Below are 14807 nucleotides of genomic sequence, written 5' to 3' on the forward strand. Positions count from 1 at the left end.
TCCCTATATTACAAGCTTCCCTTGGTTGCAAAGAAAGTAAATGGAAGGGAAGTGAAATCAAATCAAAGCTAAAATGACGAATTTTGTAATCATTATCTAGCATGATTGTATAACAAACTTTAAAATATTCCTAATATGGTTATTAAATTTTTTTTACTACATTTACAGCAAAATTCGTTGGTTTTAAGGAAGAAAATAAAATTCCATTTGAAAAGTATAATTATGTATTTAATTAGATTTGAAGGTAGTTATACAATCATGATTGTAAAAATTTTCACTTTTCTTAAATTTGGTTTCCCTTCCCTTTACCTGCATCCTCCCACGAGAATTGAGCTCTTCTCAAAAGAGCCCAGCACACCCAAGGAGCATCTAGCCGTTGGGCTATGCTGCACACATCCCTAGGCATGCACCTAGATGTGTGGAGCACGGCCCAACCCTTGGATGCCCCCTGGGTACACCCTGGGCGCTGGCCTCCCTAGAGAGGAGCTGGATCCTCCTCACGAGCGGCCTGTGGTGACTGTTCACTGCATCATTGTTTGTGGGGTGTTGGGTGGACCTGGTTTAGGCTGGGCCATGCACATATCGGGCTTCATTTTAAGACCAAACCAAACCCAGCCCAGGTAATCCGGCCCTGGATACCCCTTGTTGATCCCCTAGACTACGGTAAAAAGTGATGACGAGCTACAAATGTCGCCGGGTTGAGGCTCAGCTTCAGTAGATAAGAAAGAGAGAGAAGGAGAGGCTGCAAAGTAGCAATGGCATCAACGGCAGCACTGTCTTGGAGTTCGTCTTCTTGGTTGCAGAATGTAGGCGGTATTAGAAGTAACGAAAGTGGTAATATCTCGGACAGAGGGACTGCAATGGTGGTGGTAGCTCAAAAGGCAGCCAAGAAGATTAGAAAAGTACTTGAGATTTCGAGTTGAAATAAGCCCATGGAAATTCTGTGTTTTTCTTTCCCTTCTTTTGAATTCTACGGAGTTTTCATCATTTCTGGTATTCATTGACGTTTCAGGGTGTTTTCTTTAGTTTCTTTCTTAAATGGGTTATGGTTGTGGTGGGCAGATAATTCTGAAGGAGGACGTAACAGATTTGGGAAAGAAAGGGCAACTTCTAGACGTCAAGGCTGGATATCTCCGAAATTACCTGCTCCCCATGGGGAAAGCCCAAGTCGTCACTCCCCTTCTGCTCAAGTAAGTAGGCTTAAAACGAAGACTATTTTTTCTTTAGAAATTTTGTATCATCGTTTTCTCAATTAGCAGAAATTTGGGGACCCATAAATTCATGGGAGTTCTAGCACAGGGCATAAAAAGAATGATAGTAAGTATTGAAAGTTGAAACTGCTTCAGTTTTTATGTTCATATACCGCCTCTATCTGCAAACCATTCCAAAGGTGGCATATTCTTTTGCAGCACAAGCCTAATCCAGTAAATAAATTCTTTACATTTTCTTTGATTTATCTCAATTTCCCTGTCTTCTCATGGTAGAAGTGACTGTAACAGGAGAGCCAAACTCATGAACTATTCTAATAGCCGGAGGTTATGCATAAGATGTACTCTTAAAAAATAGAAACTTATTAATGGCATTAGAATTGGGGTTCATTCCATTCCAACTCCCAAGAACCAAGCACTAGTTTCCTTATCAAAGGTGTTGGTTGAGATGAGTCAAGAATTAACCTAAATTTTGGGCAGCCAAGAGAAATATGGATGTATGTATGATTTCTTCAGATGGTTGGATACATGTCCTCCTGGAGCTAAAGGATGAATGCATTCTTTTGATTCTTTCCAACAGGGAAATGAGGATGGAAGAGGAGAGAATTGAGGCAGAGAAAAAACGGGTAATAAAATTCTACTCATTTTTGAGTTTAATGCTCTTCTCTATCAAATTCTCAAGTTTTTCAGCTTTAATATTTTGTGTATGCTCCCACTGGTTATTTTTTCAGAGTTTGAATTCCTAAATGTCTTCGTTTTCCAAAACCCTCCTGGTTTCAAGTGTTTGTGGTCTTAGGAATGGAGGAGGAACAGTTATTTAAACAGAAAGGAAGTCCTAAACACATTTATGAATTTAAGGTTTTTCTTTATCAAATTCTCAAGTTTGTCCCTAATCTATGTCTTGATTTTCTGAAACCCTACCTAGTTTCAAGTGCTATTTGTCATAGAAACGGGGTAGGAATATATATTTAAATAGAAGGGAAATCGTCAACAAATTTTCAGTATAGACTGTGGCTTTAGTTATATAGTGTATCATTTACTGTCCACATATTAATCGTCCATTTTGAGGTGATGTCTAAACATATTAATCATCCATTTTTCTTAGTGATATTTAACATAGTATTGTAGTATTCCACATAGTTCTCTTTTGTTCCTGAGACAATCCTAAAATTCTAACAATGTGTTGAGCCTGCATTGTGAAAAGAGTATAATAAATCTTTGGTATGTTTTGTTATGGACCATAGCTAACTTCTAGAACTATGGTGCCTGCATTGTGAAAAAATAATAGATCTTTGGTATGTTTTTGTTATGGACCATAGCTAACTTCTAGAACTATGGTGCATTCTATCTTCTTAAAGAATGTATTGTAAACCTAACACTATTCATGTAGAATTATAAATCCAGTGATAACCAGTAATAAATAGGTTGTACTTACATATTATCACCTCCACTGAAGGTAAAAGAAGAGGCACAGCAGCTTGCTCTAATTTTTGAAACAGTTGGAGCTTTCAAGGTGAAGCGAAAGGGTGGAAAAGGAAAACAGATTTTTGGAACGTGAGTAGGTTGCAGCACAAGTTTAAGAAGTTTGTTTGTAATTTACCCCCATTTATGTAAAATATATGTGCTTATGTTTTGCAGAGTTACTGCTCAAGATCTTGTGGACATAATCAAGGCACAACTTCAAAGGTAATATATTCCTATCCATGTAGTTTGCAAACTCATATCAGTGTTACAAGTTGCCCAACATGGTGATCCATCCACACAGGTTGCTAAGTTAACTTGGCCCTAGAAGAATGTGTGCAGATTGTGTACATTTATTGAAGGTTAAAACCAATTATGTACTTGTCTGAAGTTCTGGCATTGGGAATATGAACTGCTTCACTGGAAATTGAATCCATTGACCATCAGTTTTGGATAATATGCAAAGAGTTGACCACTCAGGAACACATCTAATCCCATTCCTACCTTGGCCCAACTGTTAGCCATAATATTCTAGCTGACAAATTTCTAGCTCTACATAGGAAGGTGAAGATAACTGCAAAGTTTCTTGGTTTATATGCCATATTAGAGGCAAATACCCATTCAGCATTTTGTATCAGAGATCATCTGGCTGCAAAGATGGTACTTGCTTGTTCTAATAGCAGATAAACCATATGTCTGCCCTAACACACACCCAACTAGGTATATGAATCAGAAAGCACTCGCATGTTATCCTTCCATATCGTGATTTCATATGTATTTTCTTTCTTTTATCTGCAGGGAAGTAGACAAGCGGATTGTTTCTCTTCCAGAAATACGTGAAACTGGGGAATACATTGCAGAGTTGAAGCTTCATCCTGAAGTTACTGCTCGAGTGAGGTTGAATATTTTTGCCAACTAGTGACTTAAGTATTGTCTGCACTCCCACTTTGGATGCAAAAAATTGTGAGGTGAAGGTGCGTGATCTTATGTTATTGGCTTATTAATGGATTCCTTTGGAACAGATATGGTGTAAAATGATGCAAATAGTAGTTGGTAAAGCCATTTGGTTTGTGGATAAGGGATCCTATACGAGGCTTGAATGATAATGGAGCCCCCCCCCCCCCCAAAAAAAAAAAGGACATCCCCAACCTTTGATGATTGAACATGTTGGGACCCATACCCATGATTGTACAATCAATAGTCATAAGACCACACAGAACTAAATTCATTAGATGCTCGAGGTTTGGGAGTTGCCTCAAGCACTCTCTCTTCTCTCCTGAGAGATGGAGATCGGGGTTCAGTTGATTGATAGTTTTGACAGCTAGCATCCTGAATAATAGAACCTTTTTGGGTTATCATTTATTCTGTAAATTTTGAGTATGGATGGATTTTTAAAGTCAGTCGATTGCTCTGTTATAGGAGGAATGCTCTTGAAGCCATAGTGAGGTTCAGATGATGCCCCCTTGCAGAATGATGTGGAATTTTGGTGCTGGGATGTAAATTAGTCGTGGCTGTAGCATTTTTATTGTTGCTTCCTATTGATCTCCCCTCTCCTAGAATTAAGGAATTACCATTTCCTCGTCTGCGAACTTTATGGAAATTTCTTTATCTTTGTGAAAATTATCACCAGCTGCTTTGCTGCAGAGGTCTAACTGTTGCTGCTGCTTCTTTTTTTCTGAGGGTTAGGGGGTTGGGGAACTGTTATTAAGAGAGTTGCGATTGATTTCTTAGTTGTATCAAGGTGTCCAATGCTAATCAATTAGGGCCTGTTAGTGTCACATTTGCAAGCAGCCATACAGCCACAGGAGGCAGAACTCTTTTCTTCTTCTTTTGTTTTTTTGGGAGGGGGGTGAATCATGGGGCGAAAATTGTTGGCCTGGTGGTAAAGTCTCTGTTGTTGGTACTTGATGTAGTAGAGACTGAGGAGACTCAAGATCAAGTCCTGCCTCACATGGGGGTATTGGGTTTTGGGGGAGGGGGTCATGGAGTGGGGTGTTTCCTTGCATTACCAAAAAACTGAGTAGAGCCATGGGCTGAAAATCATGGCTCAACCTTGCTACTGATTAGACCAAGATATATATATATATATATATATTTGGCCATAAGAGGCATCAGGTAATGTAACATAAACTTCATGTGGCAATAATGGAGAAACATTTCATAATCATCCACTGTCTCATAAATAATTTTGTAATAGTAGGTTAAAGGTTTGCAATTAGGCTCTCTTACTTAGTAGGATTTTGTTCTAGAATAGTGTTTGTTAGATCTGATCTGCTTATATAAATGTCCAATATGCATAGTCTCAATGTAGAAAATGCAGTGTTTACCCATTGCATTCTATTTAATATATATGTTCACAGTTGGCAATGTTTATGTGGCTTTTAATTTTGATATAAGTTTATCAAAACGGTCCATTCTCATTGTGTCATATGGACAAATGATGTGGCTATTTTGAAAATTTTTCGTATCTAACTGTCCAATGGAACTTTAACTAAAGAAACATGGGGAGGAGGGGGAAAGGGTCCCTAATGGCACACTTGTCATACTCAGACCATTGTTGTGCTCCCATTGTCCTAAAGTAACAACTAGTTTTTTGTCTTCAAACATTGTACTTTGTTCGATGAGTGCATGGGTTTAGTCCCACATCGGATGTGAGTGTGGTCTATGTTGTGTATATCCGTCATTTTGCGGTTCCAAAGTTTGGTTATCTTTTGGGATTGGCGTGGGTTTGTGTAATTATCAAAAAAAAAACAAAAAAAGTAGTTTTTTTTTCTAATGAAAAAATAAATAAATGTGATAAAAAAAAGCAAAGAAATAAAATCAATAACATTGCCATCAGCCTCATCTTCTCTATCCTAGCCGATATATGTGTGTGTGAAAGCATTGCCATGCCAATATAAACTCATCAGACTTCGTCGTGAACAGATGGGTTAACAGATCATAGTCAGTCCACGCTTCTATGGGTTCAATAGTCACCTCTAATTCCTGTCCGCTCCAATTCCTTCCAATCCCTCACATAGGAACGGAAATGACCACCTTACCCACTGCCTGAACACACTGCCCAAGGTGGGGTAGGGTGGTCATTTCTGCTCCTATGTGAGGGATTAGAGAGAATTGGAGGGGGCAGCGAATTGGAGATGATAAAAATTCTCCGCCAATAACAATGGTCCTTTAATCCCCTTGGAGAATTCCCTTGGCTTTTGTCTCTCACACTTTCCTGTTATATCAAAATCCAGCCTAACAAATGTAAAGTGATTTTGATATACAACTTTGCTAGCGTTTGCTGGTCGGACCCAAGCCCGGATAAAGGAGGAGGATTGGTGTGTCAGGTTGGCAGCCAGTGAAAGCCTTAGCCAGACCCATTTAAATGGATTCTAGAACCTTACCGATCCCATTTAGTTGGAATAAGGCTGAGTTGTCGTTTTGGTTTGATAAATAACACAAGAAGCCCATCCTGCTTCCTTGGGTACAGGATTAAAACTACTAACAGAAATAATAAGATAAACAGTGGTAGGCAAGTCTGTATAATCTATACAACAAATAATATTAATAGGTGATGGAGAAAAAGGAGGAGGAAGCAGGCGATAAATGAATATGTGAGATCCATCGAGATATTTAGTAAAACTAGGCCAGGATTAAGGGTGGCCTTTAGAAAAGCCACCTGTTCTTACGGATCCAAATGAAATACAAAGCCATTGATTTTCAGAATTTTGGACTCTTCTTTTCAGGGTTTCAATCAGGAGATGTGAGCAACCCTTGGAGGCATGGGACCTATTTAGGTTCATTCCTTGGCTACCAAGCATGCCCATTAACGTGGTTTACTATGTTTTCACCATGGATTTCATTGATCGAAGGGTTTTCCCCCTTTTTGGTCCATTGATCTTGAACTATGTTCCTCTCATCGAAATTGGGTGGTTGAGATTGGATTTTTTAGTCATTCAGGTACCTCTCCTAGCTAACTCTATAAATAGAACATTCTCTCACGTTTTAGGGAGACTTTTGGATATTTGGCCAATATTTTGGTTAACCAAGGTTATATTTAAAAGTGAGCTTGACACCCTAATCTCCAAACGAATCTTGGGGTGTTTGACAACGAGATTATTATTATTATTATTATTATTTATAGGTTTTGGCAATGAGATTTAGTCAAAAGCACCCTACAACCCTCCAATCTCGTGTTTCTCCTATTAGGTAAGAGGTCTACATCTCCGATTTGGTTTATTCCACTCTATTTCATTATTTTCCTTCTGTTATTGCATGCAAAAAGGGGGTACTGTATGTGATCCTACCTCTCTAGGTAGTGGTTACATATACCCATATTGAATTTTCAAATCTTGTTTATGTAGTATTGTTTTGATGCTCTATGTGATGCATGCTAGCCCCTTTTGTTTGTTCTTCCATCCTATATGCCATGTTCTCCCATATCCATGTATGCATATAGGTTAGGGTTATCTCTCTATGTTCAAGGTTTCCATGCTACATGTTGATCTTTGTTTAGATCATTTTAATATAATTTTCATGGCTTATGCTATGCACTAACCTATATTGTATGACTGACTTATTTATTTTTATTTCATATACTATGTCCTTTGCATGCATCTAGGTTAAGTTTTTTTATTTATTTATTTGCATTTAGGGTTTGATGTGGAGTTTTGCATTTACATTTAGGTATTTGCATTCAATATTTGCATGCATCATTATTTGTATCATGGTTCTCTTGATTCCCCTTTGTTTGCTTTCCTCTCCTTTTCATCGATTGTATCGTTGGAATCGGGTTTTTGTTGGTAGATTAAGGTTTGTCGATTGATTCATGTTTTGGTCATGGATTCATCCTTCTATAACTTTTTTTTCTTTTTTGTGATTTTTCCTAATTTTATTAAGATTTTCTAGATTTATTTTAGCCCTAAAGGATAATTTTTGCCATATTGTGTGCATGAATTTTTCTTATAGTTATTTGACATATTTTATCAAATTAAATATTTTTTATGATTTCATTTAATCTCCTTGATATTTTAGGGTTTTATTTTGATTTTCTCATGTATTCATGTATTATGGTTAGGTTTGCATGGTGATGACATGTTCAATAAACATGTCAATCTTTTCCTAATGTATATTATGTTTAATTTTAAATTATTTTATACTAATTGTTTTGTAGCCATCTGCTTTGGGTATGTGATTCTAACCCAATTTTTTTCTTTATTTGTCAATTTTATTTTATTTATTTTCATGTATTTTTATATCTATAAGTTTTTGTATTTCATGTTTTTGACCAAGCAACCGGAAGAATGGTTTAACCTGGTGGACCAAGGTGTCTAACACCTTCCCTGGATTGCAACATGACCTGAACCCTGTTTAGTTCACAAACATGGAATGTAAAAATTCAATGAATTAATTAATTGTTCTAAAAGATACATCTATGTTTGAGTGTGAATGATCAAGGATATTTCCTTTACGTTTGACACTTGACACTTGATCCTTTATCTGTGACTCATGAGGAATTGCCTCATGAATAGTTACCACAAGAAGATCAAGTTGTCAATGAATCAATTGTTCAACAAGAAGGTATTGATAATGAGCAATTATATTTAAGAAAATCCTCTATAATCAAAAAGTTGGTACTTTCATATTATTATGTTTGCTTCTAACACTATAGTTTTGTTATTGGAATATAGGAAGATCAGATATCATTTTTACAGGTCATAGACAGTCAAGATTTTAACTTATGACTTAATACCATAAAGGATGAGATGGAGTCAAAGAAGCAATGAATTAAATATGGGAAATTGTTGACTTATTGGAGAAAGTTATAACCGTCAATTGTAAGTGAGTATTCAAAACCAAAAAGGATTTCAAAAACAATATAGAATAATACAAAACTGTCTAGTGGCGAAACAATATCATCATAAGGAGATATAGATTATGAGTAAACATTTTCTCTAGTATCTAGGAAGGATTCATGCTAATTGTCAAAGGATTGGTACTTTATTTTGATGTTGACTTACATCAAATGGATGTCAAGGTAACTTTCTCGAATGGTGACCTTATAGAGGATGTATATATAAAACAACCTGAGGGTTTTTCATTGGACAAAAGAAATCATCTAATCTACAAGCTTAAGAGATTTTTATATAACTTGAAACAAGTTTCTCGACAGTGATACATAAAATTTGATCATACTATTAATTACTTTAATTTGTGAAAAATTTTACAAATCAATGTATCTACATGAAGTTCAACGGAAATTGTTTCATTATTTTAGTTATGTATGTGGATGATTTTTTCTTGATGAGTATTGATCTCGGATTATAATATGAGACCAAAGAATTTCTAACACTCACTTTGATATGAAGGATATGGATGAAGTCTTCCATATTTTAGACATAGAGATTCATCGGCATATGTTAAATAAGACCTTAAGGTTATCCCAAAGAGGTTATATCAGTAAAGTTTAGGAACATTTTAAGATGAACAAGTCTAAACTGAGTATAGCACCAATTGTTAAAGGTGTCGGACTCAATCTAGAACAATGTCTTGTGAGTAACTTGGAGTAACAAGAAAATGCAGAGATACAAGAATATCTCTATCTCATACTATATTTTTTTTCTCACATATACACGTGTTGATAATTTAAACCTAATTGGCTACTTAGATTCAGATTATGTTGGATGTGGAGATACAAGAATATCTATCTTAAGTTATATTTTTTTGTTTTTTGGAGGAGTAGTACTTTGGAGGAGCGTGAAGCAATTGAAGATTACATCTTCCATTATAGAATTAAAACTGGTGGCATACTATGAGATTTTCTCGGGCATCTTGGTTAAGGCGGTTCATCATGGATCTCAAGGTTGTACTTTCTATTGAGAAGTCGATTCGAATCTCTATGATAATACTGCAACAGTTCAACTTTCTAACAATGCAAGTTCTGTGAACCGTTGCAGACATATTGAAGAAAAAATTATTTTTTTATCAAAGAAGATGTTCGGGATCGTCGAGTTTCGATCAAACATATCGACACTGAAGAAATAATTGCTGACCCCCTTCACCAAAGGGCTTGTGTCTAAAGTGTTTGTAGATCACCTGGGTCATATGAAAGTATGTAAACCATTAAGTGTTTAATGTTATGTTTAAGATATTACATAGTTTATGATTCTGAATTAAGGTTTTCTTCCATTTTTCAATCGTTGTCATTCCTTGGTTTAGTGTAGACATATTGTTTTGAAATGACAAATGTCTATAAGTATGAAAGGCAATAAAAGTTGTACTTAGATTTGTTTATAAAATTGATTCTATAAAATTTAAACTCACCACATAAAATTTTGTTTTGAGGAAGACAACTCATTGTGATACATGGAATGAAGTGTTTTTTGTATGAACCAGTATAACCATGATTCATGAGTTAAAGTTTTGGTTTCGAATATAAAATATTCGTTGGTGGTTAAATTCTCTATTAAAACCTAGAATTTATAAGGGAAAATTACATGATTAGCTATTTTTGGGTTTTCATTTACAAAACTGTCCACCCTATGTTTGTGTTAACAAAAATAGACAAAAACAAGTTAAGGTTTACAAAACTGGACAAAATAGTGTCTCACCCGCCCACACTTACTTTTTTAGACATTTTTACCCCTGTCATTGCTTTCTCGCCCAGGCATCCTCCGTTCCCTGCAACCCTACCCTTGTCCCAGCCACCGCCATTCTCTACTATCCCTAGTAACAGAGGGGGGAAAAAAAAGAGATTTTTTCAGAGGGGAACTGCCGAGGAAGGAAGGAGAGTCACTGTTTTGTATAGTTTTGTAAAACTAAACTTGTTTTTGTCTATTTTTGTTAACTCAAACATAAGGTGGACAGTTTTGTAAATGAAAATCCAAAAGTAGCTAATCATGTAATTTTCCTAATTTATAACACATTTACTATGCATGTGATAATATATCCCAACTGGGAGAATGCAAGTAGATTTAACTTATATTTTCACATCCACATAAAACTATAGTTGGAAAACTGGGTTTTGACTGGAATGAGTCACCTGAATCGAGTCAAATTTTTGGAAAACTTGGTCAAGAATCGTGTAGACTAGGTCAAGGTAAAAAAATGGTGAGACTGGATCATAAATCGTTCAAGTCAAATAAGACTCGATATTTTTACAAAGTCATGACAAACTCGATGAGTATAGTCGTTTTAAAAAAAACCATAAAACTGATTCACTTAGAAACTAAGTTGAGTAAAATAGTAAATCCATATTCTAAAATAATGAGAAACCACCAACTCCTTGACTCCCTTCTCTTGTTCAATGGTATGAACTCAAAATGCAATGATCTGCGATTCTTTGATTTTATTTCCTGGTTTTTCCATATTTTTCTGATTTTTTATTAATTTATAAATATATTTATTGTATTAAATTAAAAAACATGACTCGTCTTGACCAGGTTTGACAAGACCGAGTCACCATGTATTTCTAAAAGATGAGTCAAGTCAGAAAACCTGATTTTCCAACCATGCATAGAAGACGATTGTTATACCATCACCTAGACTTATCTATAGAATTGATTCTATAAAATTTAAACTCACCACATAAAGATCGTTTTTTGTGATGCATAGAATGAAGTATTTGTTTTATGAACATGTACCACAATGATTTTTATGGGTTGAAATTTTCATATTGAATTATAAAATATTCTTTAAGGGTTAATTTCTGTATAGCCAAACGGAAACGGTCCTCTAAAATAAAGGTTTTCCTGGTCGATTCTCCATTCCCTACAGAAAAAGTGGCGATTTCTGAATGAATGTGAGAAATCTTGAAAAGATAAATAAAAAGGGAAAAAAAACAGTTTTATGACGATAATCAATTACTGATTTGAACCTTACATCCCTTGATGTGAATTGTACACCAAAATGAGGGAAACAATCATGAATTGAGTTCTCAAATTTATAGAAAGTCACTCCTTCAAAATCATGATTCCAGCCAGACAAGAAAACCAACAAAAGAGTTAATTTCAATTTCTATTTATTAACCTATTAATCATGCTTGGATGACAAGTGTCTCATCAACGGCCTTTGAAGACCCATCAAGCAAAGCACAGAAAAGCTAAAAAGGACTGGCTTTGCATCGCTAGGATATCATTGTATCACTTTATTAGCCGAACTTTATTCAATTTCATGAGAATGAGATAATAAGCCCATGGGCCCCAATGACAACAATAGAATGCATATAGTGTCAGGATTGGGCCCACTTCTCACACGACTGCTTATGTGACAAAGGAGTGAATGACTTTGTACGTGGATTCCAATCGGACGGTTTTCAAGAAACAATTGCCTCACATAAGTGTTGTCCCACAAAATCATTTTCTAAAATGTAATGATGTTTTGTGTACGTTGAGCACATGCAATAACAACCCAATTATGAAAGAAGAGCATTTGGCATTGTTGCTCCACGAGCATTTGCTGGCTATTGTTGGTGGTAGACAGCTCCAAAAAAGCAAGTGTAGGCCAATTTTCAATCCATAAGCTGTGTTTTAAGTCACAAGTGGTTGTTGTCCAATGAGCTCCACATCAAGTAGCCCATGCCCTGTTTGGGGAATTTATTTGGCATCTTCTTAACCAGGGATATGATAGGCACGTCCTACGCGTGCCACACGTTAACAGGTTGCACCAATGGCAGCGTAAGACAAGACATCATATAAGAGGAGCAAGGTCACTTCAAAGAAGGAAAGAAAGAGATAACCACACTGCCTGCTAGCATGCCATGATGCAACGTGCCAACTTTTTTTTTTTTGACAAAAGGGAAGGAAGTATTTTTCTGTCCGTGAATGTAGGCCTGTGGCCTACGTCATTTCTCCCATGTGTCTATCTCTTTCCTCTTCAAAACAAAGGGATAGAGATGTCTTTTCACATGAAGAAGATAGAGATATAGATTCATGGGAGTGTTGATGTAGGTCACATTCCCAGACAAAGACCTTTTTCTTTATTTTTTATAAGGAAAAAAGATCACTACCAATGTGTAGTCAGCATTCAGACGACGCAGAACTGCATGAAATGACCGTCACATCTTTTAAAATGAAATAATCCCATGCCTGTTGATGTCCCTGTGCACACACTCATTGGCCCTGTACTCGTACAGAAGCCAAGTAGCCTGATAGAGACCTTTTACATTTTTAAAAACCGATAAGGGAATCAATAAGGGACTGAAACTGATCAGACCAATAATTAATCGGTTTGGATTTTGAAGACCAATTAATAAATAGTCCAGTTTTCAGTCCAGCCTGATATGTGCTAAAAGGCTCGATCAACCCAACCAAAATTGAATCGAATCAACCGATTGACATCCAGTAGAGCGTTGGACCGTGTCCTTTTTCCAATTTTTTCTACTAGTTAATATGAGAGATGTTTGGTTGTAACAATAACCACGCTGGACCAACTCCACGTAGGAAGAGATATAGCAGCAAGCAAACACTCCTTTGCGTCTCTCATTTGCATCAAACCACTTTTTTTTTGCTCTCATCCTCGTTGTACTTGTCCTCTTTGCTAAGCCGCCAATGTGGATTGTGGAATTGGATGATGATAGTCGAGCATTAGATAGGCCCAGCACGTGCAAGGCTGTTTGCTTTTCAAGAAACCATTAGTTTTTTGGTAAGGAGACCATGAAGACTTCTAATAAAATATAAAGCTGCTCAAATCTCAAATCTCAAATCTCAAATCTTGAATCTTGTGGAGAGGTATATGTGACCAAATCCCTTGATCACATGTAAAGTTTCAGCCTAAACAAAATTTGTCATAGGATCCATGGACATACATGAGAAGATATTTAATTAAAGGATAAATTACACATATCACCCCTAAGGTTTTACGAAAGGATAATTTTATCCTTCAGTTTTGAAAAATTCTGCGTATCCCCCTGAGGTTTGCAAACGGTAACAAATAAGCCCATTCCGTCAGTTTATGACTAACACCGTCAAAAATACAATGTGAATTGTCAAAATTGCCCTTGCAAGAAACCAAAAAAAAAAACCTGCAACTCATCTTCCCCAATTGAGTTGCAAGTATCCAAATACTCACAATTAGATAATAAAATGATGTCAAATCCATCTTCCCCAAATCTTTTAGGATTTGAAAAAGGGGAAGATGAGTTGGGCTTTCTTCTTGGATAGCTATAAAGCTAATCTGTTTTACACCCCATTTTCTTCCAAAAACTCAAGGGCTAGAAAGGCTAGAGTTTGTAGACCCACATACGGATCCAGGGATGATCCTCAAAGAATGGTTGGACACAGCCACACAGGACATCAAGGAGTTAGTTCTCAAGTTGAATATCAAGAAGATTATCCACATGGAGATTAATCCATTCAATAAGGGGAAACAGAATCCTGGAAGGTACAGAGAATGGAGAAATAGATACAGTTCATGATCTCAGCAGACATGGAGTCGATGTAAACTCAACAAATAAAGATGGCCAAACATCTCTTCATGTTGCTGTCTGCAGGGGGCATCCAGAAATGGCTAAGATTCTGGTACAGGAAGGGGAAAATGTGAACAAACCAAATGCTATGGAGTGGACAGCAAATGCCCTAATAGAACAAGAGCAAAAAAGCATCAATGACCTCTTACAGTGCTACTACAACTGTAACAAAAATCTAGATGTCCATAAAATAGATTTCATAGAGACAAATATCACTAATTACAATGGAATTAATCAAAGAAGCTACAAGAAAATGCCGTCAATTTCACAAACTCCCATCTTGGAACGGTAGCACCAAACTCCAGTTTGAGCAGCTATTATTTTTCTCATGATTCTCAAGAAGAAAGCCCAACTCATCTTCCCTTTTTTCAAACCCTAAAAGATTTGGGGAAGATGGATTTGACATCGCTGGAATGGGAATCAGTTCGTTTATTTGGCTCTGGAAACTCTCAATTTTAATGGGTTTTTCCCTGAATGTATGTATAGCCATGGTGATGGTTATGGATATAGACTTCTTATTATCTAATTGTGAGTATTTGGATACTTGCAACTCATCTTCTCCAATCGATTTGGGGAAGATGAGTTGCAGGTTTTTTTTTTTTTTTTTTTTCTTGTAAGGGCAATTTTGACAATTCACATCGTATTTTTAATGGTGTTAGTCATAAACTGACGGAATGGGCTTATTTGTTACC

General features: G+C 36.3%; 1 protein-coding gene across 2 annotated transcripts; it reads left to right on the plus strand.

Annotated features, from left to right (window-relative positions):
* Positions 1-697: 697 nt before the first annotated feature.
* LOC122652661 (50S ribosomal protein L9, chloroplastic) lies at positions 698-4282 on the plus strand. 2 transcript variants are annotated; one of them, XR_006331628.1, is made up of 7 exons: positions 698-902; positions 1063-1190; positions 1789-1834; positions 2665-2762; positions 2847-2894; positions 3468-3643; positions 4089-4282. XR_006331628.1 is itself a non-coding variant. In XM_043846467.1 (6 exons), the coding sequence occupies exons 1-6, from the start codon at positions 756-758 to the stop codon at positions 3586-3588; spliced, it is 588 nt and encodes a 195-aa protein (XP_043702402.1). In that variant the 5' UTR covers positions 698-755; the 3' UTR covers positions 3589-3745. The 2 variants fall into 2 exon arrangements, 1 of the variants encoding a protein (XP_043702402.1); XM_043846467.1 differs by lacking the exon at positions 4089-4282 and having other exon boundaries at positions 3468-3745.
* Positions 4283-14807: the final 10525 nt, after the last annotated feature.

Source organism: Telopea speciosissima, chromosome 2 (assembly GCF_018873765.1).
Source record: "Telopea speciosissima isolate NSW1024214 ecotype Mountain lineage chromosome 2, Tspe_v1, whole genome shotgun sequence".
Lineage (NCBI taxonomy): Eukaryota > Viridiplantae > Streptophyta > Magnoliopsida > Proteales > Proteaceae > Telopea > Telopea speciosissima.